General features: G+C 37.0%; 1 protein-coding gene across 1 annotated transcript in view; it reads left to right on the top strand.

The window, feature by feature from the left end:
* Positions 1-1,108: 1,108 nt before the first annotated feature.
* The window catches only part of LOC103716927 (rho GTPase-activating protein 7-like), a 38,685-nt gene continuing 13,192 nt past the window's right edge, over positions 1,109-26,601 (top strand). The window contains exons 1-15 of the mRNA XM_008805128.4: positions 1,109-1,630; positions 9,084-9,120; positions 11,009-11,085; positions 12,270-12,340; positions 12,434-12,512; positions 12,649-12,793; positions 12,916-13,035; positions 14,372-14,449; positions 14,646-14,701; positions 14,797-14,866; positions 15,260-15,347; positions 18,715-18,958; positions 20,787-21,008; positions 24,637-24,966; positions 25,383-25,432. Coding sequence (XP_008803350.2) covers positions 1,568-1,630; positions 9,084-9,120; positions 11,009-11,085; positions 12,270-12,340; positions 12,434-12,512; positions 12,649-12,793; positions 12,916-13,035; positions 14,372-14,449; positions 14,646-14,701; positions 14,797-14,866; positions 15,260-15,347; positions 18,715-18,958; positions 20,787-21,008; positions 24,637-24,966; positions 25,383-25,432 — 1,730 coding nt within the window. The 5' untranslated portion in view covers positions 1,109-1,567. The remainder of the gene's footprint in view (positions 1,631-9,083; positions 9,121-11,008; positions 11,086-12,269; positions 12,341-12,433; positions 12,513-12,648; positions 12,794-12,915; positions 13,036-14,371; positions 14,450-14,645; positions 14,702-14,796; positions 14,867-15,259; positions 15,348-18,714; positions 18,959-20,786; positions 21,009-24,636; positions 24,967-25,382; positions 25,433-26,601) is intronic.

The following is a 26,601-nucleotide window of genomic DNA, read 5'->3' as shown; positions in this document are numbered from 1 at the left end:
CTATAAAAAAACCCAGGCGGGCGGCGGAATTGGGGGGGAGAGAGCGCGGGCCGGCGGTCCCTCTCCGTTTGTCCCGCCCCCACGACACAGACGGGTGCTGCGACCCATCTCGACGCCCCAAAGTAAAAATATTTTGGACCTCCAAATACCTACTTTACATGCCAAAACCTCACTTCCCTCTACCCTCTCTTTTACTGACCCAAAAGCTTTCATCATAGAGGCAGCATTTGGTTGGGAATAAAGCAGGCATAGGACTTGTAATCAGAAAAGAGAACATCAAAGCAGGCATTACACTCTGCAAAGTTCTCTCTGGATATCAAATATGATTTTTCCAAGTAAATTTATTTGTGCCAAGTATCACTCTTCCTTATCGCTTGCTATAGCCTTCGTAGCCTGAGATGGTCGTAGCCTAAGATGGCAGTCATGAAGCTGGTTATGCATGTACTTTTTATGCAACCGAATAGACGAGAATAGGTTTGGCGGATTGTTGACGGTGCGAGTGAGTGCCATATCTTGATTAGAGACATTCGAATCATGGTCTGTAGTGGCGTGGCCTTCTAGGCTATGCATGTCTAAAAAAGGCCAATAAGACTGTGGACTAAATGGCCTCGTACGTGGCCAATTGTTTCGGAGATATTTTTTGTGTTGAACTGCCTAGTGTACTCTAGGATATGGTGTATTTTAATTTTTTTTTGGATGTATTCGTATTAGGATTGTATGAATCATCTGTTATATTAAAAAAATAAAAAGAAATAACTTATGGTGTAGCTATTCCAACATGGATAACTGCTCCTACTCCTGGCATAAAACCTGAACGCTACCGTACAAAGGGATACGAGAGTCTTCTTATGAGGTGGCACGTCAGCTTTTGAGTTAAAAAAACGAGTGCCGCACTGTACAGAAGACTATTCCAATTTTGAAAACCAAAAAGAAAACAGAGCCGTAAAGGGCCACTGCCTTCTCCGCTACGGTCACTCCCACCCACTGTAGCCGGTTAAAAAAAAAAAAGGAAAACCCTAAGATTCAATGACACTGCTCTCTAATTAATCCTTTTACCATTTCACCACCTACCTAATCTTTCCCCCCAGTCTCTCTCTATCACGGACAGAAAAAGCCCAAGCTTTTTGAAGAAGCTTGGGAGCCTAGAGATTCCTTCTTGCTCTATTTACAACAGCGGGTAGAGAGAGAAGAGGGGAAGGGCGTCTCTTTTGCTCATCGTTATCCCGTCTCAATCTGGCCCCTTGCTTTCCTTTCTTTCCTTCTCCCAAGCCGGGGGCGGAAACCCTAACATATTCCTATCGGCAGCGCCGAAATCCCCAAATCATTGGCATTTTGTTGCGGGAATCGCACGCCAGATCGCCGTGCGGTGGCCCGATCCGTCGCTGTCCCGCGGATGAGTGCTGGTGCTGGTGGCGCTGGGGGTTTGGAGATTGTCTGTCTCCCACATTTTCGTCTCTGTCTGGTTTTTAGTTGGATATCTTGTTGGCATCGGAGGATTTGGTGGAGATCGGGATGGTAGTGGTTCTGATCTGATGCTTCGAGTGTTGTTTGCTGGGATTGGGGCGAGATGTCGTCTGCTCCGGCCTCGGCGCCGCCGTTTGAGCGCCGTCGAGCCGTAGCATCCAACACAGTATGCTGCCTCTCCCTGTTTATGTTCTCTCTCTCACCCCCTCCCTCCCACCATTTTTTTCTCCCCTGGTTTATCTGTTTTTGTGGGGAATGGTTTTAAAAAAATGTGATCTGTGGGATGCTTGCTTAGTGGTTAGTGATTAAGGAAGAAGAAATTGCTGGGCCACACCATGCATTCTGCTTTTTGATAAATCAGGTTTTGGTTTTAGGAGACACTAAAAATCTTGATAGAATTTTTCTTGCTTTTCCAGCAAAAGTGGGGAGCTTTTCTTGCCTGTTCGTATTATGGGAGAGCGTGGAGTTGGTGGTGTGGTTGTTAAATTCCCTGCCTCTCTGTAGATTATTGTCGAGTGATGTCTGATGCTTCTTTGTTAAGATTGAATAAGAGGCAATTGTAAAGCCGCAGATGGACCAATGCTTTTTGGTCTGCATCTGTGCAATTGCGATGTGCTGTGAAGTAAGGACTCCACTTATCGTCTTGCATGCTTTGAAAAAACAAGGAAATCTTTATATACCCAAGCCTAATTACTTGCTTTTTCTACTTTAGAGTCTTCAGAACCTACTTAGGAAGCAACCAGAGATACATTAATTTGAAAGAAGAGAGTAGTTAGGTTGATTCACTTCCGCAGCAAGACAATGCATAGCTACTTTGAGTAGAAATTGCTAAATTACCCTGTAGATAGAGGCAAACTAAAAAGGATCACCAGAAAAGGTTTAAGTACTTGTATTGTGCTCTTTTCCAGTACTGGCCGTTACAGGTAATGAAATATTACTAGGTAGTATATAGCTATGATTTTGTAAACCAATTCTGAATATGTCAGCAGGAGAAGATTTAAGAAGGGTACAAATTAGATTAAGATTATGAAAGCTTTTCAATTTTTTGAAGTTTAAAAGCCCAAAGTGGGAGTAGGTATGGCCGTGTGGCAGAGGATTTGGGTGAGAGAATAGGGAAGCAGAGGTCTGGAAATTATTTAGGACTAGTAAGTGCAAAAAAGGTGGGAGTGGAAAACAGATTTCACAAAGATTTTGAAGTGGATGCAACACCCTAATCAGAGTTTTCTAGTAGATACTGGGAAAACAATTATAGGAAAAATGTAAAATCTTGGTGGTGTATCTTAGACCATAACTAGATCATGCATTCAATTAACTCATATATTTAGGAAAAAATGAGGAACTTGAAAAATGTTGAGATGGTTGAATAACTAATTAGGAAGAAGTAATGGAGGAACTAGAGATCCATCGAGATGTTCTTTAGATTGCAAGGAGAGCAATGAGTTAGAAATTGCTAACCATCACATAGAAAGTTGATAAGGGCATATTTTGGGACTATGTACTACACTAGTAAAATGCAATATAGTTCGAGGGTGTTTTCTGTTCAACAATGAACTTGTCAAGATCATGAATTGGTATTATACTGGTTTACATGCAATAGTCATGCTAACCAATTGACTGCAAAAGCTCAAGCTAATCGGGAAAGGGTCAACAATATATATCAGGCTTAAGACTCCTCCTCACATACACTGCGGACTATGCACATGGAGAGATAATTGAGTCATGATAGACCATAATCAAGATAAAAGATAAATGATAAAAGATAACCATGGATCATTAAATAAGTTATCTAGTATGGAGGTGATTCAAATTTATGACCTCCAAATTTGAGATTTGGAACTATGTTAGCTAACCAATTGAGCCCCAAAACTTAAGCTATTGGGTCAATGGCCAACAATATATTCAGGTTTAACAAGTTATTCTTGCTAGGTTAGGTGCAGATGTGTACAAGATATCCCATAGTGGGTACCAGTTTGATATTTGATTTCATGATCACTGATCATTTTTAAGAATGCCTTAATCAAAGCACAATCTAATGCAAACTCCATGCACACACTAAATTGCAAGTGATGCTATTGCTGACTCTTGAATTTGGTATTGAGATTCAATTGAAGGAGGAGGTCATGTTAGAAGATATTGCAGCCTTGCACTTGCGAATTTTTCTCTTTCAATCTTTCTTCTAATGCCTGCCAAATCATGAAAAATCTCATGATAGTACAAATGTTCATCAACTATGTGTGTCACTTCACTTGATGTTCTAGATATAAAATTAAAGTAACAAAATTAAACTGAATGACACTTACAGTTTGATATGACTGTACAGATGCGGACTTTAGGAGTAAAAGGATATCAGATGGATCAATGTAAAGACATAAATACAAGATCAGAAAAAGACAAAAAGTAGATGAAAAAAATTAAAAGATAAGAGAATCTAAAAACGGAAAAAAGAGATCAACTAGAAATTGATAGATAAAAAATTAAAAAATGTATGGAACATAGAGAGGGGTTGAAAGAGTGTGCAATGTTCACCAATGATATTTTTCTTTTTTTGGTTGTTGGGGTGAGGGGGAGAGCTATCTTCATCAATGGGGTTGTGAAATTGATGGAGGCAGGTGGCATGAGGTGTAGAGAGAGCCAAAGCTCATTTACAACAACTCATAGCTTATTTTGTTATTATTAGTATGGAACATATTTTAGGTTATGCGATTCCTCAATGTAAGCAAGACTAGATATAGTTGAAATATAATTATGCAGTAGGTAATGGATGGATAACAATTTGACTATTATGTATTAAATGTAAATCAATATCAAACATATTAAAATGCACACCTTTAGTATTCAATTCATATAAACAAGATCCTTTTAAAGCAATTTGGAGTGTCAAAGAACCACTTAACGATTTGCTGAAGCCAATGAAAAAAATAAAGCAGAAGAATGATCTGCTAATGTTTGAGCAAGTAGTTCTCAAACTATCCTGCTTGCATAGAAATTTAACTCCCCTCTTGAGCAATTAAGCTGTTGTTTTGCATAATCTGATATCTAGATGCTGCCCTTTGCATAAATTACATCGTTGAGCTTCTGTTATGGAACTTTTATATGCATGAAATATTTTAGTGTATATTAACTTTATGACATAGCCCCACTGTGTGTTTTGGCCTAAACTCTACTTAAACCATCTGTCTTGCGTTCGCTTGATGCATATATAACTAACGAAGCATATGTTTTTAAATTTAAGGCAATATAATGTAGTGAACCATAATGCATAGTTCGGTTTGCATTTTGCAATCTTTATGGCCTATATGCTTTTGCATCTATCAGATTGAGCTCAAAATTTGCTTACAGTAATTTAGCTCTATTCCTTGTGTATATACACTTTAAAAAAAAGTTAAACTCAAGAGTTAGGGTTTTTTAGTTTTGGCTTCCCTTGAAAAGCAGTCAATAAGCGTATTGTATTATGAATGTTTTTTTAACATAACTAAAACTTGGAAGGTTTACATAATTCTTCCATACAGTTACCTTGTGAGGATATGCTTGGATGTGTAAAGAACTTGGCGGAGGCCAAACCTAGGTTAAGTTCTGCCTAAGCTCAACTTGGAACTAAAAAATCAAGGAGGGCTGAGGCTTTGATATTAGTAGGCTCAAAAAGGCTTGGTTGGAACATGACCAGAGGTTTGGCTATTTGTCTAGTTGGGGCAACCTTGGGCTCGGGCTCGGGCTCGGGCCCAAAATCTGCCCAACTTAAAATTTCTTAAAATCCTAAACCTAGAATCGTCGTTGCTTAAACTTCTTAGGCTTGGGCCTGATTCTTGTCCTTGTTGATGAGCTTGATCTCAGTTTTTTTAGGCCAAGTTTCGGGTTGTTTTTGTGTTAGATTGGCTTATTAATAGGGTTGGAAACGGGCCAGGGGCCATGCCCCCACTTGAGCCCAGCTCGAAATTTTTTTCCTAGGCTTCAGGCTGGCTTAGCTTGGAGAGTTTAAAAAATCTGGGCCAGAGCTTGGCCCGAGCCTAGGCTCAGACCCAGTTCAGAATGCAATTGGGCTGATCGGCAAACTCCTTTTTTCTGTCGATCTGCATGTTAATGTGCGATTGGAGAACTCAAACTACAACAACAATGGAGAGTGGCGGTGCAGTTGTTTTCGATGCGGTCGGAGCGATGCTAGTCCTCGTTGGTGTCTGTGATGGCGGTGACGAGGAGAACGAAGACGAGGGGGTGCACGGAGGCGCTGCGGCCGAAGACGGCCAATTGAGGGTGCTGGCTAGTGCCCCTCCCATTTGCCTTGTTTATCCCCAACGCTTGCTCCAAAACAAAATGAATTGAACTATTCAAAGAAAACAAAGGAAATAAAAAAGAAAGAGAATGGGATCCTCCCTACTGCTGCCATAATACATTGTGCAAAACCGCCATCAATACCTTGCTGGGCTTTCCCGACAACTTCCACGAATGCTGGAATCCTCCCTACCGCTTCTGGAATATCCCTTACCGATGCATAGTCGTGAGAGAGCTGGGCCTGACTTTTGGGCTCAGTTTTCGGGCCTAGTTTGGGCTGAGGCTCAAGTGGGCCTGGTAGGCCAAATATCTACTCAAGTCGGGTTCAAAATGTCTATGAGTCTTCCTTTCATCCCCAAACCTGATCCGAGTTATCTCGGGCCTAGCCCGTAGCTCGACCCAAAATCAGCCCGGCTTGATGGGCCTCGGGCTGGCCCAAGCCCACTTCTAGCCCTACTTATTGACCCTTTGAATGTGCCAAGATGGGCATGAATCTATTAGTCTATTTAATTCCATCAAGACTTAAGCATTCATTGGGGCTAGATTGGGTTTAGTTCAGGCCTAAGCTCAGCATCAAGGGCCATCAGGCTGGTTTAAGCCTTGCTTGGCCTGACCTTGACACTTGATTCAAGTTGAGCCTAGCTTGGCTGCTATACACGAGGCTTGAGGTTGACTCAACCTGATCAAATCATGCTCTAGAGCATGGATTGGGGGAGAGTGGAACATGAAGCTGCCATGGAATAATTCTGGTTTGGCATGAGAGCCAAGTATGTGTGCGCGCAAGTGTGAGAGGGAGAGGACACGGAACTCATTTCATGTGCGGTAGAGGGGGAGCGAAGAGAAGAGGAGAGCTATAATGCACCACGTCAAGTGGGGTGACTCAGCGCTCTTATGGTGATCTTGTTTGTCATGGTTGAGTGGGAGAGATTGAGAAAGGTAGGAGGAAAGGATGAAGGGTACATATGGTACTTATTGGGTGTGTTGGAGATGGCATGAGAGAAAGAGTTGGATGTAAGGAAGTTAGGTGGATGGAGATGGGTTTGGACAATTGAGGGTTCTAATATTTTAGAGATAAAATAATCTTGAGTTTTAAATATAATATATATTATATATTTTTATTAGGAAACAATTGATATACTATATATGTATTATCTAATGTAGGATTGGGTTTGGTTGGGCCTTATAATTTTTCGCCAACTTGGGCCTAGTCTGAATTTCAAAAGGGCCTCAAGTTTTAGGCTTGACCTGGCTTGATCATTTGAAAAGCCCTGCCTAGGCCTACAAATAATGTTACCTAGACACCACAAATTTTGGCTTTCTTATGTGTCAAACACTTGGACGCTTAGGACATGTCATGGCACTCCTTGATACTTCATAGTTCATATCATCAAATCACAATGCCATTGTTTTTACATGTCTAGTTTTGGCAATTCTTTATCAAGCCTAATATAACAATTAGCAACGATTTTATCAAATTTTATGAACTTAAGGGGCATGAGTCTAGCACATTATTTACGATATGCATATATTGTTGCATAGTTACACTTAATTATATGAGACTCATGCATGTCCAGGTCATGCGTCAGACTCTTCCAGACATTGAATTGACAGCTGTGCCATGTGTCTAATTAATGATGCTGCCCAAAATCAGGCTGGGCGGTTTGGCCTAGTAGAGCAGCACCTAATTTGATTGGATCTAATTCCACCCTCTACGGTGTGCAATTACCCTAGGTCCCTTACCCAGATGCATTCTATGACCACCATGTATCCCAAACCCCTGTCCCTACTGTCGCAAAATTCATTTGCCCTATTTTAATTTTTATCTCTCTCTCTCTCTATATATATATATGTATATATATCCTATGTCTATGGTTATTATATATTAAAGCTAAGGATATATAAGCCATCAGACATACAATATCTAATATCCTCATGGCACAACTATATTAGCTATACCTTGATGCCAAAATGCATGTTGGGTTATCCAACATATAATCAACACTGTTACTTTATTCAGATGCCAACATGTTTTCAGTTTGGACAAAAATTTGGTCTGTATTTGCCCATCATAGATTAATGCTAATCATACATCTCAGATATCACTAGTGAATGACTTTCCTTTTCTAATTCCTGGGAGGAAAAATCCAACTGCTTGTCAAGGGAGGAAAGTCCTGAATGTTTCATACTATCACATTTGACTTTGTTGAGAAATTTGTATTTGATTTGCCGCAAATTTGAAGAATTATCGTATGTATGGAGCAAAGAATGTTGAACTGGCCCGTACCGGCCGGTTCCGCCCGTATCGAACCGGTCCGGTCTCAGACCGGTCTGGTTCGGCGTTAAAAAACGGTACTGGATGGTACCGGCTTGAACTGGCCGAACTGTACCGGCCCGAACTGGTCTGTACCGGTTCCATTTTTTTTTTTTTGATTTTTGGATGTGTGAATCAGGCTGAACTAGTGGTATTGGTTCGGTACCGATTCGTACCGCCCTAAACTGGTACTGAACCGGTCCGGTGGCTGACCGGTACGCCTACCGGTACCGGTTCAGGGATTCCTGGTATGGAGTTTACTTGTTTGCTGAATCATCCTTTCATTTATTGGTGGGGTTGTAGCAAGCTTGTCAGCTGTATTATGAGTTTCTAATCACATAAATGGATGATAAAGATCCTATTACATATCAAATTACTAATTGCACCATCATCTTTCATGTAGTGTTGACTCTGTCTCCGATCTCTACATGCTTACCTGCCACTCCTTGGACCAGTATTAAATTTATTTTCCAACTTGTCAAAATGCTTCACTTTGTCTTCTCATAAAAAAGAGAGAAGTTCATGTTGCCCATTTAACTATATAATCCACACATGAGATGTGCTCACTGTGCCTAGTGCATACTAATTGTCTCTTTAACTTGCCTTTGCATCAATGATTTCTTGTTGCTGACTTCTTAGTCTCTACTTTTACCAAGCCTAACCAGCATGTACAATGTTACTTAATAGTGTTCCCTTCCCATGCTGATTGCACAATTATTTTGTGCACCAGCAGTTCCTTGCTAGTTATCCTCTCATACAAGGCATGTATATGGTACATAATTATGTACCTGGCAAGACAATTTAAAAAGTTTTATCTTAGAAAGAAAAAAAACTTACAACTTCGTAGTCAATGTTTCACTTTGTTAAGATTTGGTAAATATAAATTTTTGAGAAGTCAAAAAAGTAAGGTGGATTTTCTTGAATAAGCTAAAATACAATGTCTAATACCACAGCGCCTTTTTCTAAGAAAATTCCTTACTGAAACAAGCTGAAGTATTTATGTATGTGTATTTTTTTATCTAACTTCCAACTTCATTCACAGGTGTTTAAGAGTGGACCGCTCTTCATATCATCTAAAGGTTCGATTTTCCCCACTTTTCGTAGATTTCTCCCTGTTATAGTTTTTATGCTTTTTATGCATGATTTGTGGATGTGTACATGCATATGCTTCTTTTACTTTCTATCATATTTGTGCTGTTCTATTTAACTTGTTTCCATCAATATAAGCCTTAACGTCATCTGTCTATGTTGTTTACCCTGAAAATAAGACGAACACTGTTGCAGCTAAAGAATATCTGGAAAGATAGGAGCAATGATAATCATTTTTTGGGATGCATGATATTTTTCGAGAGTGCTGTGCTTGTATCACGAGTTATAACAGTAAAAGTTGGTAGACACTGCAAGATATAGTTTTTGTAGGAAAATGCTTAAATATTGCTTTCATGAGACAAAAAAAAAGTCTGCATAAGTTCTGACATGGCGAAAGAAGTCTTTCCTGAGGGGCTATTACAATAAAATTGCAGTCTTCCAATCCAACCACCATTTGATGTTCTAAAGTGTGCTTACAATCATATTGGTTTAAATATATCCTGTGCGTGAAAAAAATTAAGAAAATGTGAACAAAAAAAAAAAATATCTTGAAATTCTTAGGACACGAACTAGGAGCAGTTAGTGTAATACGGATCTCGGGAACCTAAAATGCTTCTTTCAGAAATATTTGAAATAAATATTCTAAATCAAGTAGAAGATAGGACTCCTCTTTCCTGGATTTTTTTTCCTTTTTTAAATGAGAAGAGATGAAACATGCCATGCTTTTTTTTTTTAATGATATAATGTCATATGACATGTAGGCAATGTTTGAAATAGTGTTCGATGGGATAAATAATTTTGAAACTGCCCTCTGAAGGAAGGCATGTTGTAGGCATCCCCACAAAGTGTACATCTGAAAAGTTTCTTTTCAATGGATTGTTATCTTGAGAGGGCCTTTCTTTGAAAATACTTGCAGAAAAACATTTGGTGGCCATGTAATTTGCATAGGTGATGAACTAAGTTTTGTTGTGTTGAATTGCTTAAATCAGCCAATACTAGTGTGTATGATCATGTCACTTTTATGTAGCTGCTTGATAAAAAACATCAAGGACCTTCCTGCAATTCCACTTTAAGTACAACCTTCATTAACTGAAGAATTTTGAGTGCTAAAAAGGGACTTTTTGCAAAACCCACTTCTTATCTTACATGGACTTGGGTGTCGCAATGTGTGTTTCAAGTGTTAGATTCTTTTAATATCTAAGAATTTCTCCTCAAGGAGTGATCTTTGAGTGTCATACCAATGTCCGTGTCAAGTGCTGGGTGCCAGCACTTTAGGCTTGGGGGGGGTTGCATAATTACTTTAGGCTACTTTGAAGAATCCTTACATAATATCACTTTGTTGAAATCATTGTTCTCAAAATTCCTAGGTAGCCATTGTATGCTTTGCCTATGAGCATTAAGATAGGTTTTGAGCATTAAACTAGAGACCAGGCTTGACAGGTATAACTTTTGGCATTGGTAATCAAAACTTTGATTTCTATGATACTAAATTTAGAGTAACATTGGTTTAGCTTCAGCTAGAGTTGCTATTTGTTATTTTGGGAATCCATTTAGGTTTTTCCAGGAACACAACCAAAAAAATCACTTAAAAAGATGTAAATATTACCACTGTGGAATTTCGATTACTTTATGGCATTTAATATCGACTTATACCAACATTTTATATGTGCTCTTTTTTTCCCCCTAAAATTTGTGTGAGTGATCTTTCTCTTCTGCATCCAAAAATGATTCTCCTCTGACTCCCATTTAAGCTGCTTTCATATTATTGTCATTCATTACTTGGCATATTTTTGATAGTGTTGATTACTTAATTCGCTGTTTTCCTTCCTTTTCTCTTGTTTTTTATTTGTATGGTATGCTTACGTTGCTACTTTGCAGGAATTGGTTGGAAATCATGGAAGAAGCGTTGGTTCATTCTTACGCGCACATCTTTGGTTTTCTTCAAAAATGATCCTGTTAGTATTGTATACTAGTATTTCATATTTATGGAACAATTTGATTGGATTACTTTAATACAAGTAATCTGATTATGGTTTGCACAAGTAATTATTGATAGTTAAATTGTGATCCTCTGTAAAAGTAATCATTGTCAACTTGTCCAAACAATGATGAGTACTAGTCATGGTCTAGATGCTGCGATGTGAGAAAAAAGAATTGATGTTGTTGACATGTGTTCAATATATCTTAGCATCGCAAGTTGCTTATTTTTGAGGTTACCATATGCATTGCCCAGAGTTCTTCTTTACTAGTATGAAATGTGTCTTACACGGCTGAGCTTCCTAAAAAATTTAGTAATAACATCTCTTCAATAAACATTGATGAAATAAAACAGTAAAGAGAATATTCTTTTTCATTATTGGATGAATCAGATACTTTACTAATTGCTTGACACTTAATTGAGTCACTGATGCATGTCTAACACGGATTCTCAAAGTTGGAGCCAGAGTTGAGGTAGCAGTGGGCTTATATCTGCTCCCATTTTATTAATTTTATTTCTTGTCTTCTTTCTTTGATTCGATAGATGTGGGAGGAGGCTATGAATAAATTTTTGACATATCAGTTAAGTACGACCATGAAACTGATATTCAGATAACTCCATATGCCTAGATTAGTGTAACTAAAAATGCTTTCTAACATAAGTTATTAAGTTATGTTACAATTTTAAACAAGAAAGCCAAACATTGGCGTAAATTTGTTTTGTTGATGCCATGTTACAAATTAGTCTTTTAGGACTATCTCATTCCTAAAAATATAGTATACTTCATATTTCTATCCGGAACTATAACCTTCATGTCCAAAACTTTTTGTACCCTTGTTCCGAATTTGCTTTTGGCCTGGCTCCTTCCTCTTTTGGCTGTAACTATGAAACCAAATTCGGTACCAGATGCGTTGTATAAATTTATATACTTTGCTCGCTATCTGGTGTACATTGTTTATTCTGAATCCTCTAAGAGCACTTGAAATTACCACAAGAAATTAATAATTTCTTATTTTGTATTTTCATATTTATTGGTCCATTTCGTGGTTTGTCCAATCTTCAATAATTTCATATTTTTTAAACCATGTTTTCAGAAACTTCATTCTCTCAATTTGAATGTGCATGGGAGAAATCACTTAGGGATATTTGGTTATATTGCAGAGTGCACTACCACAAAGAGGTGGTGAAGTAAATCTTACTTTAGGGGGTATCGACCTAAATAATTCTGGGAGGTACATGTTATTCTGTATCATTTGAAAACTATTTTTCTTTCCATATATGGCTATAGTACTAATTGAGAAATGCTTGTTCATTTTTATCTGCAGTGTGGTGGTTAGGGAAGATAAAAAGTTGCTGACTGTTTTATTTCCTGATGGACGTGATGGGCGTGCATTCACCCTTAAGGTGCTTTTAGCTGTTCTATTGCCACATCCTCTTTTGGATCAGTTGCAAGTTGCAACAGAACCCTTGCTCTTCTTGTTAGTTGTGTATCATTAATTTGTATCGGACCATAAATTGTTGTTGTTTGTGTGGGTACCAGGCAGAGACATCAGAAGATTTATTTGAATGGAAAATGGCACTAGAACATGCTCTTGCCCAAGCTCCAAATGCTGCCCTTGTGATGGGACACAATGGAATATTTCGTAATGACAACACGGACACATATGAAGGGTCTATCCAACATTGTTAGTGCCTTTCCACTACAAGATCATGCAATCAATGGCTTAACATAAACTAATTCTAATTTCTGATAAGTGCATCTTTTCCTGATTATGACTTTTCTCTATGAATGCTTAATGTTAAACAGGGAGAGATAAGCGCCCGATCAAGTCATTGGTTGTTGGTAGACCAATTTTGCTTGCACTTGAAGACATTGATGGGGGGCCTTCCTTCTTAGAAAAGGCTTTGCGCTTTCTTGAGAAGCATGGTAGGCCCTAATTAGCCAACACTATTTTGGATATGAATCTGGTGCTTCTAATGTGAGGAATCATATTATCTGTTATTTACTAGTCTCTAATAATAGTGCTTGCTACGCTGTCCATAATTTTCCCATAAACTTGTCAGGCTGGTCTTTAGGGTTGGTTAGCTGGTAGACTGCTTCTGATCTCCATGGTACTCAAGTCATTCCAAGAACTGTGGGTAAAGATGTATAAGCATAGCAGGCATGTGTGTACACAAATTGTACAAATGTATTTGGAGTAAGCAGAAATGACCAATACCCACCCTTGGCTTTATGCACCTCTAGTGGCAAGAGCTAAAAGGCTTTTTTGTTTTTAATGGTTTCAATAACTGCATCTCGAGAAGCATACATGTTAATCATATTTGCTTTGCATTGTTTAGATGAGGATATTTTATTTTTGTTCTTCTCCCATTTAAATAAAAGTTGTTGGGTGTATCAATCTTGCTACAGCCATATGCAGCATTGCTGATATCCTTGTTATCACCAGCCTCCCCAAACACACACATGTATATTTTTCTTGTATTTGTATATCAGGTTTTCTTGGTCTGAAAGAAATAGTTGGGACAATGTTTGATGGTTATAGTTATAATTGTGATCTGGAACTCCTGTCTTTCTTGTTAAATGTTCATGCTGTCAAACAATGTTGAATACCTTACACTTACCATGGATAATACAACTAGGACAAGGCAATAAAATGTTATGTTATGTTGACACTTCCGCAATAATGGAAGTGATGTTTTTTCATTTATCTGAAAACTGACCTAGCCTTCTTGATGCTTTTCTATTCATTTAATTGCATTTCACAAGGTTTTAACTTTCTATTTAGCTCTGTAATGCACCGAGTTCTCATGACATTTGGAGTTTTAATTGTATGAAGTAGTATATGAGAGAGAGTTCCTGATGTATTTATAGTGTGTACCTTGCCACCTATCTGCAACTATGCAGATCTCAGGTAGAGCTTGTTAAATTGAGCTCTGCTGATAAATCAAGTTAAAATCATGAGATCACTTAGCATTGCATCATACTTTCTGTTTATGCTGTTTCTGCAATTTGTATACCCCTGTTATATATATTTTTTCCAGAGAGTTGGTTTATTGTAAGAAAAATTGTTGTTACAAATCCTGCAACTTTCAATAAATTATTTATCTATTTGCTTCACACTTCTTGTCAACTATGTCCCTCGCTTATATGCTGAAGTAGACCTGCAGACATATGTTATTAAAGGAATTATATAATTTTGAATCAATTTTGTGTTCTGACTGTCAAAACTAAACTAATCAGCATTGTGAATTATCTCTGATAGGAACGAAAGTTGAAGGAATCTTGCGACAGTCAGCTGATGTAGAAGAAGTTGATCGAAGAGTTCAAGAATATGAGCAAGGTTATATGATTCTTCTATATTCCTAGTTTATGATGGTTTGCTGAAATTTTTATATGGTTTCAGTTCTCAATCAATTAGTATTATTGCGGCATTATCAACAATTGATTACTCACTGCATTTGCATGATTTGCACTGCTGTCCAAACATCTAGACTAGCCTTAATTTCAGATCTGACTGTTATTTTGATTTTCATTAGGGAGGACCGAGTTTGCAGAAGACGAGGATGCCCATGTTGTCGGTGACTGTGTAAAGGTACTTTTATGCTGATGAGGGGCTTTTCCTGATTATGCCATATGTTTAAGACGCTTATCTGTATAAAGACTGACCGTCAAGAAACTGTGTTGTAGCATGTTCTTCGGGAGCTACCATCATCTCCGGTTCCTGCATCCTGTTGTACTGCATTGCTGGAAGCTTACAGTACGTAACTTGGCATGTTTTTTAATAAATCTAGGGTACACCTCTTGTGTAGATTATTGGGAAGAAATCAAGAACTAATATTTTGTAACTTCGATCCTCAGCATCAATTAGCTGTTCTGGTCATCTACTGTTACAATTGTTTTGCTACTTTTGGAAAAAAATCCTGAACATTAATTTCCAGATTGGAGTGTATATTGCTCAAAAGGCCCTTTCATTATTTCTGGTCCTGGCTATTATTTATTTGATCTCCATCTAGAGGCAGTCTGGTTGTAGTTCTACTGGAAGTATTTAGAAATGCTGATTATTCTGTCTCCCTAATTTTCCTATCCATCCTTTTTGGCTTGTTTGAAGTTGGAACTAATCATTTGCTACTGTGATGTTATGCTTGATAAGGACTTGAAGGCAAGGAAGCTCGCATTAATGCTATGCGTTCCGCAATATCTGAGACATTTCCAGAACCAAATCGACGGTTGCTGCAGAGGTTATTTCTTTTATTTCTATTTTTTTTTCTAGTCCTTATATTCTGATTTTTTACTGTTCTCTAGTAATATTGACTCTCTAGTTTTTACTGCTGTCTATTATATTTTGATTTGTCTTACTTCTCAGCCATATTAGTCATATTTTTGTTTTTGATAATAAATATTACTCCTGTCATATTTGAAGACATTATGCACATAATGTAGTTATGGACCTCTAAATTTGTAGAGTTTTCCTCCACCACTCAGACATGATTGTTAAATATTGGAAGATAAGTACTTATTAGAGAGCCGGCTGCAAAGATGTTTGGAACTTCAGAGTTCCCATAATTTCTAAGGAGGCCTGAAACCAGAGGATGAGTCCAGAATTGAGGGACATATTTGACATGTTATGAACTCAAATGCAGTTTGTACCTTAGTCTTTACATATTCTAAATGACACATGGGATGCAACTTCGTACTTGAACTTCATACTTGAGCTTCATACTTGAAGGCAAGTTTGTGGTTGGTTTGTTATTGACAATAACACTGATCATATCTGCTTAGTGATGAGTGTGAAGTTCAAGTCCAGAGAGATATATGTGGGTCTAAAACTTAGATATTATATTTGTAAAATCATTGCAAATCAAATGTATCTTATCATGCTGTATATTGACATGGAATTACATCAATGGAGGAAAAGACAACAAAGATGCACATAGCATAGATTTTATATATCATATCAAAGAAAGCATGACTTATTTGATGTTTCCTTCTTTTCTTTTGCTTTCTCTTCTTGTCTGCACCTTCTTCTTTCTTAAAATAGCATCATCTTTGATGGTTTTCTTGCGACTTGGGTAGTTAGAGTGAGTTTTTCCTAGCAATTGCATCCCCTTTACTTAATTTGATTCTTTTGTTCCTTTTCATGACCCTGCATGCTCCATGCAGTTACCCTTCCTTTGTAGGTCTACTTCAAGTAACTCTCATTTCATGCTACATTATGTGAGGAATATATGTTAATGAAACATGAGTAGATACATCCTCAAACACTTTGCTTCCCTGCATGAATAGAGGTAATTTAACTTATACACTGAGTACACTTATTTTTCCCTTTGGAATCACTTGAAATACAAATAACAAACTAGAAATAAAGATAAACAAAAAACTTATTTTAAGATTTAAATATGAATAATATGGAAGAGAAAGGGGAATTTCTTTTGTTACCATGTGTTCACTTTCAATTAGATACCCTGGTTGCTCGCTGGTTAGAGTTGGGACATTTGAACACTTGTATCTTATTCCAAGTGTATAGGTGCCACTGAGGAATGAGGGTGCCTGATTACTAAAAAGAGAATCCAGGAAAAGAGCAAAACCACTAAGGCATAGAAACCTACAAACATAGCAATTCAAGAATGCAACAAGACACTAGAAGCATATTCTAGCTAAACAAAAGTAATGATAGCAAAGGAGCAATCGATCAAAATCACATTCTTAAGAAGTTTGCTTACATTGTAGCAGAAGCTAAGGTGAGAAGATTCATAGATGCAAACTAAGATGAGCAGATTCATAAAAAAACTGTTGAAGTTTTTGAACAATACTCTAATAAAAATGAGAAGTGAAACATCAAACTATTGGATTACAATATGATCAAATAATTTTTAGCAATTTATACTTCTGTAATTTCACTAACTAAGATTGTCAGATGTGGGAATGAGTTCAATTGTCATTCTCATACTTAATTCAACGCATTGGGTGCATTTCCTTTGGGGTAAACTGAAGATGAGTCTTTATCCAACACATTGTCATTCTCATACTTAATTCACTTCAAGATGAGTCTTTTTCACAAATATAAATCATGAGCTATGTGATTTTTCATTTTCTGTTTTTAACTACAATTTTAAATTTATAACTGTCAAGAATTATGAAACAAAGACATTGTTAAGGTAGATAGCACATTTTCTTATAAATTCTCCAGAAAACCTAAGTTTAATAGTAAATGTCTTAGCAAAAGACTTTTATCAAGATAATTCCTCAACCAAACTCTGGGATTAACTGAAGGGATACAAGATTTTATCATTTCACCAAGTTCTTTTAACACCTACATCCTGAACCCAATTTTTAAGAAATAAAGGCCACTTTTAATTTCATTATGGTTATTATGATGTCTACTCGACTTGCTGATACTTGTCTAAGACAGATTCTTTGAGCTGGAGGCTGGTGTCTAAGTGACATCATTGTGGGGTTTCCTTAGGAAATCCCAGGAGCCTGGTGATGTGATACAGCAGGACCTCTTGAGTTCCAGTTATAGAAGTGACGTTGAGGGAGCCCTAGGTGAAGAAGGGTAACTAGTTGGGAACCTCTTAAATTTTCTTTCCAGGTCATTATGCAATAACTATATCTGTGGAGATAAGTCTTTTGCTGATTGCCTTGTGAAGGCCCCTTGTGGAAACTGAAATATTGCATCTCCATCCCTTTCTTCTGCTGATTCCTTTTATACCTCTAATAGAATAACAACCTTACTGTCCAACCCATAGGTAGTCTGCGCATGCAATATTAAAGTTTTGGATGTGATTGGACACAATTATGTCAAACCCTTTTAAGAGGATAATATATAATCATAGTACTCTAGTTTGCGAAAATATGTGAAAATAATGACAACGTACATAGATCAGAGATTTTCAGTCTAATCATGAGTCACCCTGATAATGAACACATGTACAGGTGGATCCCTTATTTGATAACTAATTCCCACCAAGGGCTTAATCGCAATGACTTGGTGAGTTCTATATAATGTGCAATTAATGCACTCTGCTTTGGCCTCAAAGAAGTTATTTCAATACCTTAGTTAGTGATAGTGTTCTCAGGTCTAAGAGCTTGCATCATCAAATGTGTGATGGTGGATGATCTCAAACCTGATATTATGATCTTAAGAGACTGACATCTCGATTTAAAGTCTACACTTGCATCTTATTTCTAGCTACCATTACCCAATGATCAGCATGAATGGCCATTCTGGTAAACCTGGGCACTTACATTTGTGTAGCCATCAGGGCTACGGTACCTGAATCATCCTTGATTGTGAGTACTATTTTAAGCATTAAAAGGAACCAACCCTTTTATGCACTGGTCCAACCACTAATCAGTTTAGCTTTCTGGACCAGACAGTGTGAACAAATATAGCTGGCGTGAAGCCTGACTGATGAAAATACCATCTTCTATGAATGCAAAATGTAGGAACCTCAGTCATGCAATGAGTATCTGCTATCAACCAAATGTAAATTGTATCTGCTTTTCTATATTCCTGAGTTAAGTTTCCATCATTCATTTGTTGGATTATTCTCTCAGTATTATATAAATTATGGTTTCATATCCAATTGTTAATATCGGTTCCAGGATTTTAAAAATGATGCACACGATAGCTTCTCATACTGCGGAGAATCGGATGACTCCATCTGCTGTTGCTGCGTGCATGGCACCACTATTATTGCGCCCACTTTTGGCTGGTGAATGTGAGATGGATGATGACTTTGATATGAATGGTGATAATTCTGCTCAGCTTCTGGCTGCAGCAAATGCTGCTAACAATGCTCAGGCCATTATCACAACTCTCTTAGAGGAGTACGAGAATATATTTGATGTAAGATTCTTGTCAACTGACAAATTAATCTTTAGATAGTACAGAGTTTAAAGTTACTTTAAATGTTGATAGGACAAGTGGCTTGGTTGGTTTTCTTCTTTAATTGAACTATGAAAGTGATGTATAGGGCCCAAATCACTTTTTTCAGAAAGCATTGTTGATCTTGCGTTTGGTTTATGCGGTGGCTCTAATTGAGTCCTGATATAGTTTAACATGTCCAAGTCTGTTCGCTGCATTTGTTTGGGAACTGAAGAAGCAGCTTAGGCCCAATTTTAGAATTAAAAATGAGGTTATTTGCTCGATTTTCTTTCTGCAATATTATTTCACTTGGGAAAAAAATTTAACTGCCACAATGTGACTTGGCTCAGGCCAAATGTGATTTATGAACCTAATATTAATGGTGATTGAATTTAATTGGTGACTGGTAGTGGATCTTAATTGGTGCACACAACATTCATCAGGAGCTTTCTGATAACCAAGGCTGTTGAAGAAGTGAATATTAAAACCATGAATTAGTGCAAATCATGCATTGAAATACCAATTCCTCTCACATCCTGTTGGTGATACATATGATGATGGGAACTTGTAGGCATGAGAAAGGACTGAATACCTCTGGCATATGCACCGCTTCATATTGCTACATATCAGCCAAATAAGTGCTGATTATTTGTCACATTACAGAAGGCAAATCATTGCGGTACAGGACTGTGCCCTTGTGTCCCACATATGCATGTTTATATGGGATGGCTCAAAATTCCTTACAATTTCTTTTGGATTTGAAAGGCTGATTTATGGACGAAAATAATAATATAGAATCATGTTTTTGCATCAGATTAAAGGCTAAAAATCAAGGTATTCCATTTTTTCTTTCCTTTAGGTGTCACTTGGTAATCACTAAATTTGCCGCAGATTTGAACCAAAACCATGAAAACTTTTGGGGCAGAAAAAGGAAAAAAAACTATGCATTCTTCACCAGGTGCATGGAGTTAGTATTTTTTTTTCATTACCTATATGCCCTTTACAGTTATGTGATTGTTGTTTATATGATATCATTTCTTGAAACTAAAACTAACAAATACATTTTGGATGATTTTTGCTGTTAATTTTTTTAAATTTTTTCAAAAATTATGTTTATTTCTGCAAAACGTGTCTTTGTATTTGTACAGAAGGCACTTCAAATTTGCTTAGAACTTGAAAAGTTACTTTTATTTTTATTGTGGCAACTGCACATCATGACCAGAAAGTGTGTAGTGAACACTGTAGTTTACTATCTGGGCTTTTAGCCAGAATAGGCATAATACCTGATACTTAGTCCTAAGCACAAGAAGGAATGTCCGGTGCCTGTATAATTTCGATGACAATGACTTTGCTGCCAAGCATCTTTTTTAGGGGCAAGTTGCATCATTAGAAACAGGATAGCAATACGAAAATGGTAGAATGGAGTGATGCCTATATTGCATTTCTGATTAATGTCAACATCTATCTATGTATTTTCCTCCTTTTATCCTCACCTATATATAATAAAATCTCTAGAGAGTCAAAAGGCAAATATTTTTTTTAATTTTCTTGCTTTATTATTTTTATTACTTCCGACTCATGCCAAACATTTGAAAATCATGATTGCTTGCTCTTTGCAAATAATTACGTGCAAGATTCATTCCGAACCTTTCTGAGTATCATGATTTCTTGCAGTTAGCAACTGTTTATTTTTTTCATCTTGATATGCTTGAACAGATGTTTTGGCCAGTAGATATTTGTTTGCCTTGTGTCTAATCCTTTGTTTCTTGCTCATATTTTCACGATCATCTGGGTTATCCTTGCTTTGCAGGATGATAATTTACACCAGTGCTCTCCGTCACATGATTCCCAGATTGAAGACAGTGGCAGTGAGGAGTCAACAGAAGATGGAAATGCTGATGTCAAAGATAATGGATATCATGATGCAGAAAATGATGTAGATCCAGAAGTGGATGATGATCCTGAACGTGTACTTAGTGGAAAACTGAGTGAAAGCAGTGGATATGCTGGCAGTGACCTTTATGACTACAAGGTTTGCTTTTCATGTTGAATAATGCCTTCCACTTTGTTGAGCTTTTTCCATGCCACATTCATGCATTTTAAGGAGGGTTATGTTTTTGTAAAATATGTTCTAAGCTGAGAAGATTTTAGGCTATTCTTTATCCATGTTCTTCTTTGTAGTGGGGTTAAATTGCTGTTTGTTGTTGGTTTTCGGTTCTGATTCTCAATTGCATGTGTGCATATATTTAATCTGTCCGAGGTCCACAAGTTTGGTTTTGTACATATTCTTTTTTCCTTAATGCTTGTTGATGTGCTTAATTCTATTTAAGATATTTCTTAATCATGACGAAGATTAGTCTAATCATGATTCTCATATTTAAACTTTCCAATCTCTCTCTCTCTCTCGCTCTTTCTTTCCCTCCCTCCCCCTCCCCCCTGGTGAAATAAACTCAGCATTTAATCATTTCATTTGCAATTACTCCCAACAATCATGAGAAATCCTCTTGAGCATTAAACCTTGAGAAGGGAACCTGTATGGGTTATAACTGATATATTTCCAGGCATGATGATATTTCTGTTGCATGCAGGTGCACAGATATGTTTCGATGTTACATAGTTTAGGGCCTTTAGGCTGTATGTTTGTAACAGCTTTACAATATATAAGGTGGCTTAGAAATATTTGGAAAGCATAACTGTCATCTAAGTCCATTATTAAACATAAATTTGGGACTTGGTTATGTATAAACCAGAGAGGTAAAAAATGTATGAATTCATATCTTGCCTTAAAGGTTTTGATACCTATTTTTGTTTTTCTAGATTCAAAAATAAAAATCCCTTGCTTGAGTCCTATATTCCATTGATTTCTATTATTGTAATGATTCTTCCTTATTATTTCCCTTGGTCATGTGCCAGAAATTTGCTAATTGCTCTCCGCAAGGGTACAGACTGACAGAACTATATGACTGGGTTCTTTCTTCCAAAGTATGCCTGAAGATACAATCTTACCTCATTAAAACTGCTAACTTCTGTTACACATGTCAGAGGAACAATGTCTAGATTTTCTGGATTAGATAATTTGTGGTACAAGAATCCAATAGCCAAGGTATGCCATATCCTACCAAAATGGGCATACGGAGTGTACTGTGCCGTACCAGTTCGGTACTGGTACACGGTATGGGAGGCATACATATGCTGAATCAGTCTCCATATCGGGCATACCAATATAGTAACAAAGTGGCATTGGTATAGGGCCCGGTACCAAGTCGGTGTAACTTGCCAATAGCTATGTGCTATTGGCATCAAGAAGCTGAAAAAGTAGAGAAATGATTATTAATCAATTCGTTCTTCAATGTTAACTTGGAAGAAGAAATGGACTACGGATGATTTATTTGTAGATGATTTATTCATTAGTTAAAACAACAAATTTCCCATAAATATTGACAAATTAGTGCGCCTATTGCTTTCAAATTCCTACAGCTGAAAGCTAGCGGGGACATTTTTATATAGGTAGCTGCAATATATCTGGAGATATGACTAACGTGTGCCATCTGCTTGATGTATCATTTCTGTAGTCTGAGGTTATATTGGTCCTCCAACCTAGTGTATCTTCTTGTTCTTCTTCTCATATCAGTTAGTTGTAGCTTTAGCCGTGTTCACAGAGAGAGGGAGACCTTTAATTTTGTAAATTAATATATGCCATCTTTTCAATGTATCATTTCTGTAGGCTGAGGTTATATTGGTCCTCCAACTTAGTGTTTCTTCTTGTTCTTCTTCTCATACTAGTTATTTGTAGCTCTAGCTGTGTTTGCAGAGAGAGGGAGACCTTTTATTTTGCAAAGTAATTTGCTCTGTGCTGTTCCTTTTTCTATTTTCTGAACGGTTGTCAAGACTGATAGGCAAATGACCTATTTGTCCAGGTGACTGGGCTATATCTGAAAAGTTGATATGATAAATCAGTTTACCTAAAAGAGTGCGTGCAACTACCTATTTCTAAGCTACCACTAATGACTTGTTTATCATGTTATTGGCATTTTTTTTTCAATATTTTAAATGACAGATGGTCGTGTTGTGCCTGTCTTTCTTTTCCTTGTTAAAATCTTGACCAATTTATATATGTCCAAATTGATTGAAACTTTCTAGTAGAATTAGTAAATAAGGATGATTGAGTGCAGAGAATGCACATGCTTATTCTCATTGAGGCTACTAATGTATTTTGCTGTGATATTGTTTTTCTAGTGTGAAATAATTTGTTAAAATCAAATAATTCTTTTTACCTGTTAACTATGAACTTGCATAACCAATCCACCATTCTGTATAAATGGAGAATGTACTGTTCTTAAAGCTATATACTCTACAAATTAGTCTAAGTCTTACCGTGGATATGACTTGCACCATTAATTAATGAACATTAAATAATATTTTTCTGGGTCCTCAGCTGGTTAATACATCCCTTCTTATTTTCAGGGCAAAAGTTCAATCAGTCTCTGCATAAGGATGTAGTCCTCCTTCTTCTGATTTTCAGACTGGTGTTATGATCTCATTTTTGACAACCATAGCTAGATAAAACCCTTGATTGCTTTTTTTGGGTAACAATTTCTGGTCAAATTATAACATATGCCCAGGTCTTTAACTGGTTTTTACCTGTCTTTTCCTTTTCCCTGCCGTATTTCCCAATTTTTAACTGCAACTTATGCTCTTCTTGATGTAACATCTTAACAAGATAAACAAAAATTGAATGTCAATTCCATTTCAGGGTATTGCCAAACTGTTTTGCTGGTTACATTAATCATTAGTTAGTTACATTAATCATTAGTTACTTGAAAGAAGAGTTGACGAGGGTGAAAGCAAGCAAAACGCACAAAAATTAGATATGGAAGCACCTAGGAAGCCTTTGTAATATCATGTATTATATAATAACATGAATCTACTTATTTGCTTGCTCTATTTTGAAGAGAAGTATAAAAACAATAAATTATTTACTTACAGAGCTTTGGTTGATTTTGCAAAATAATGTTGTATTTCAAGATATAACCCAAGCATTAGGAATGAGAAAGTGGGTGCAAAATTTTGGAGTGGGTGGGGAATCCTATATAGAAACTCCAGGCACCAAACATTTTACTGTATACAGCATTGCTGATAGAAGGTTCGCCATCTCACCGGACCCTGTATTGGTACCACCTAGTATAGTGTCCGTACACAGTACGGTTTGGTGAGATTCAACATAATGAGTGTTGGTACGGTACAATACCATGTACTGGTTCGGTACCAACTTGTACGACAAACCTTGGCTGATAGAATATAAAATGCAAAGCTTGTTGTAATGACCTTAGTCAATGTGAGTAGTGCCGTTTACTGTGATTCATGATTGTTTGCATCTTGCATTCTTTAGTAAATCATTCATCATCTTGCTAGTGCTTATACAAAAATTGGTGCTACAATTGGGAGTGCTTATTTGCGATGATATTACATTAAAACTAGACCACAATGCCTTGCTTACAAGAGTTGTTTCTGGCTAGTGAGTGTGCTTTATTCTCTGTGATATCATGCTTCAGTATTGATTTTTTGATGTACTCGTCATAGCATTTTTCCTGTAGTCAACTTAACTTAGAGTTACTCTTTTTTTGTTAAATCAAAGTACTTTTTCTGGTGTGTGAAAGCAGGTCTTTGCTGGTGATGATTCAGATGCTGAGTCTCCTAGAGATAATCAGGCTTCAGCAACAAATATAGAGTTAACTAGAGGCTCCCAATCCGAACTTAATGAGCATGGTTCAGCGGATAAAACTATCAATAACTCGATGACTGAGAAGGATACCTCTAATGTCTTACCTACCCATGAGTCTCCTCTATCAATGGGAGAGATTCTGTCATCCTTTGAACCAGGAATGTCTTTTCCAGCTCATGTAGCTGAATATTGTTTGGAGAGGCATCCAAGCAAACCGAATGGATCACACACACAAATGAAGCGAACTAATTTTTGGGGACGCAATAATGTGAGTTAAGCTGATACTCTTGATTACTTGAACATCAAATCCTGTTATTTGTAAAAAAATTGAGCTCACTGCTGCAAATCCTTAAAAGTTTCTAGATGTCTTTCATCTTTTGTCTTATCTTTTTTTTCCCCTGTAATTGTTATTTTGGATGTTTGTTATCTTGGGTCTGTTATATGTCTAAATCTAGAGCTTGAATTACTGTCGTAGGTTTCCCCCTTAAGTATGTAGATTGTTGTAAAGTTCAATTTCATTATAGGTAATTCTTTTCAGTAATCATGTATATTGCCAAGAAATTTTCGTTTATATTTTGGTGATAAAAATATTTCCCCGATGTAATTATTGCAGGCATGCTTTCTATACCTTAATGTAAAATTTATCTGATAGCATTTCTGCTGTCATACTTGTTAATTTTATAGGCCAGAAAGAATCAATCAGTGGAGGCAGTTGATTCGTCCGGTGAAGAAGAGTAAGTCATCTTGTGCTTGTCTTATGCATTTTTTGATTTCTAATTTTAGCAATATCTAATGCAATCCAGAGGTAACCATTATTGGATCATATGGTTGTACTATAGTAACATGTTGTGCTCTCTCTCTCTCCCCCTCTCCCTCTCCCTCTCTCTCTCTCTCTCCCGCCTCCTGTCTCTCTCTTCCTTGGCTGGTAATGATGTTGGTGACTTGCAAAATGGGAAAGTAAATAACAAATCTCCAGCAAGATGATAATGGTGCAAAAAGAAAAATTGAACTAAATGAACCATCTTGATATCTCCTGAACTTTCAGTAGGTTATCTGTGTTGCTCTTCATTTGTTAAGATGTGCTAGACTTCTTTTGACTTCTGTTGTCCCACTGAAAAGCATGCATATATGAGAGGAAACTTTTCTTTAATTTTTCTTTTTAAAAATTGTAACGATGGAAAATGCTTTCATTTCCCTTTGAGAGCTTTCTGAGTGTGAAAGAAACTTAAGATCATTAAAAAAATGTTGGCTTTTAAGTACTTCCTAAATAAGAAGTGAATGAACTGTTCTAGATTTTGGGTTATTTGAACTACAACTGAAGCATAAATTAGTGCCCAACTTTTTCTTTTTTCGGACTAAATTAGTTGAATCAAATTTGATTTATTAGAAACTATTAGCTAGGGATAAGGGCAGCAAAGTTCTTGGTAGAAAAATGATTCGCACATGAAAGAAAAACCATTTCTACCAAAGCTATTCATTATTAGATGTGACCATCACAAACTAGTCAAGATTTGCCACCTAACAGATTGATTCGTTGAGGTTTGGTTTCATCTGACTAACTTCTGTTTTGACAAATTTGTCAATACTTGTACCTGTCATGGCTTAAATATTGTGCTGTGCTGGACTGTGGCAGCAAGATATCAACATGCTATATCGGATGTTGCCCATGTATTATGCATATCAATCCGAGCTGACTGTATAAACTCATGCTGGTGCATACTACTCAGGATGAACTAGTACAGATCAACCCGGAGGCACAAGCTCAACTTTATAGTTATAAGCCTTGGCATGTGGCTGGGCAAGGACCTAACCGATATACAGGGATTTAACTAGGAAATTTTTTCCAAGCTAGACTATTTTTAAATGCCTTTATGGTTTACATTGATTATTTTTCAGGAAATTT

Source organism: Phoenix dactylifera, unplaced genomic scaffold (assembly GCF_009389715.1).
Source record: "Phoenix dactylifera cultivar Barhee BC4 unplaced genomic scaffold, palm_55x_up_171113_PBpolish2nd_filt_p 000026F, whole genome shotgun sequence".
NCBI lineage: Eukaryota > Viridiplantae > Streptophyta > Magnoliopsida > Arecales > Arecaceae > Phoenix > Phoenix dactylifera.
The sequence above is the reverse complement of the archived record's forward strand: the minus strand, read 5'-3'. Positions and strand labels throughout refer to the sequence as shown.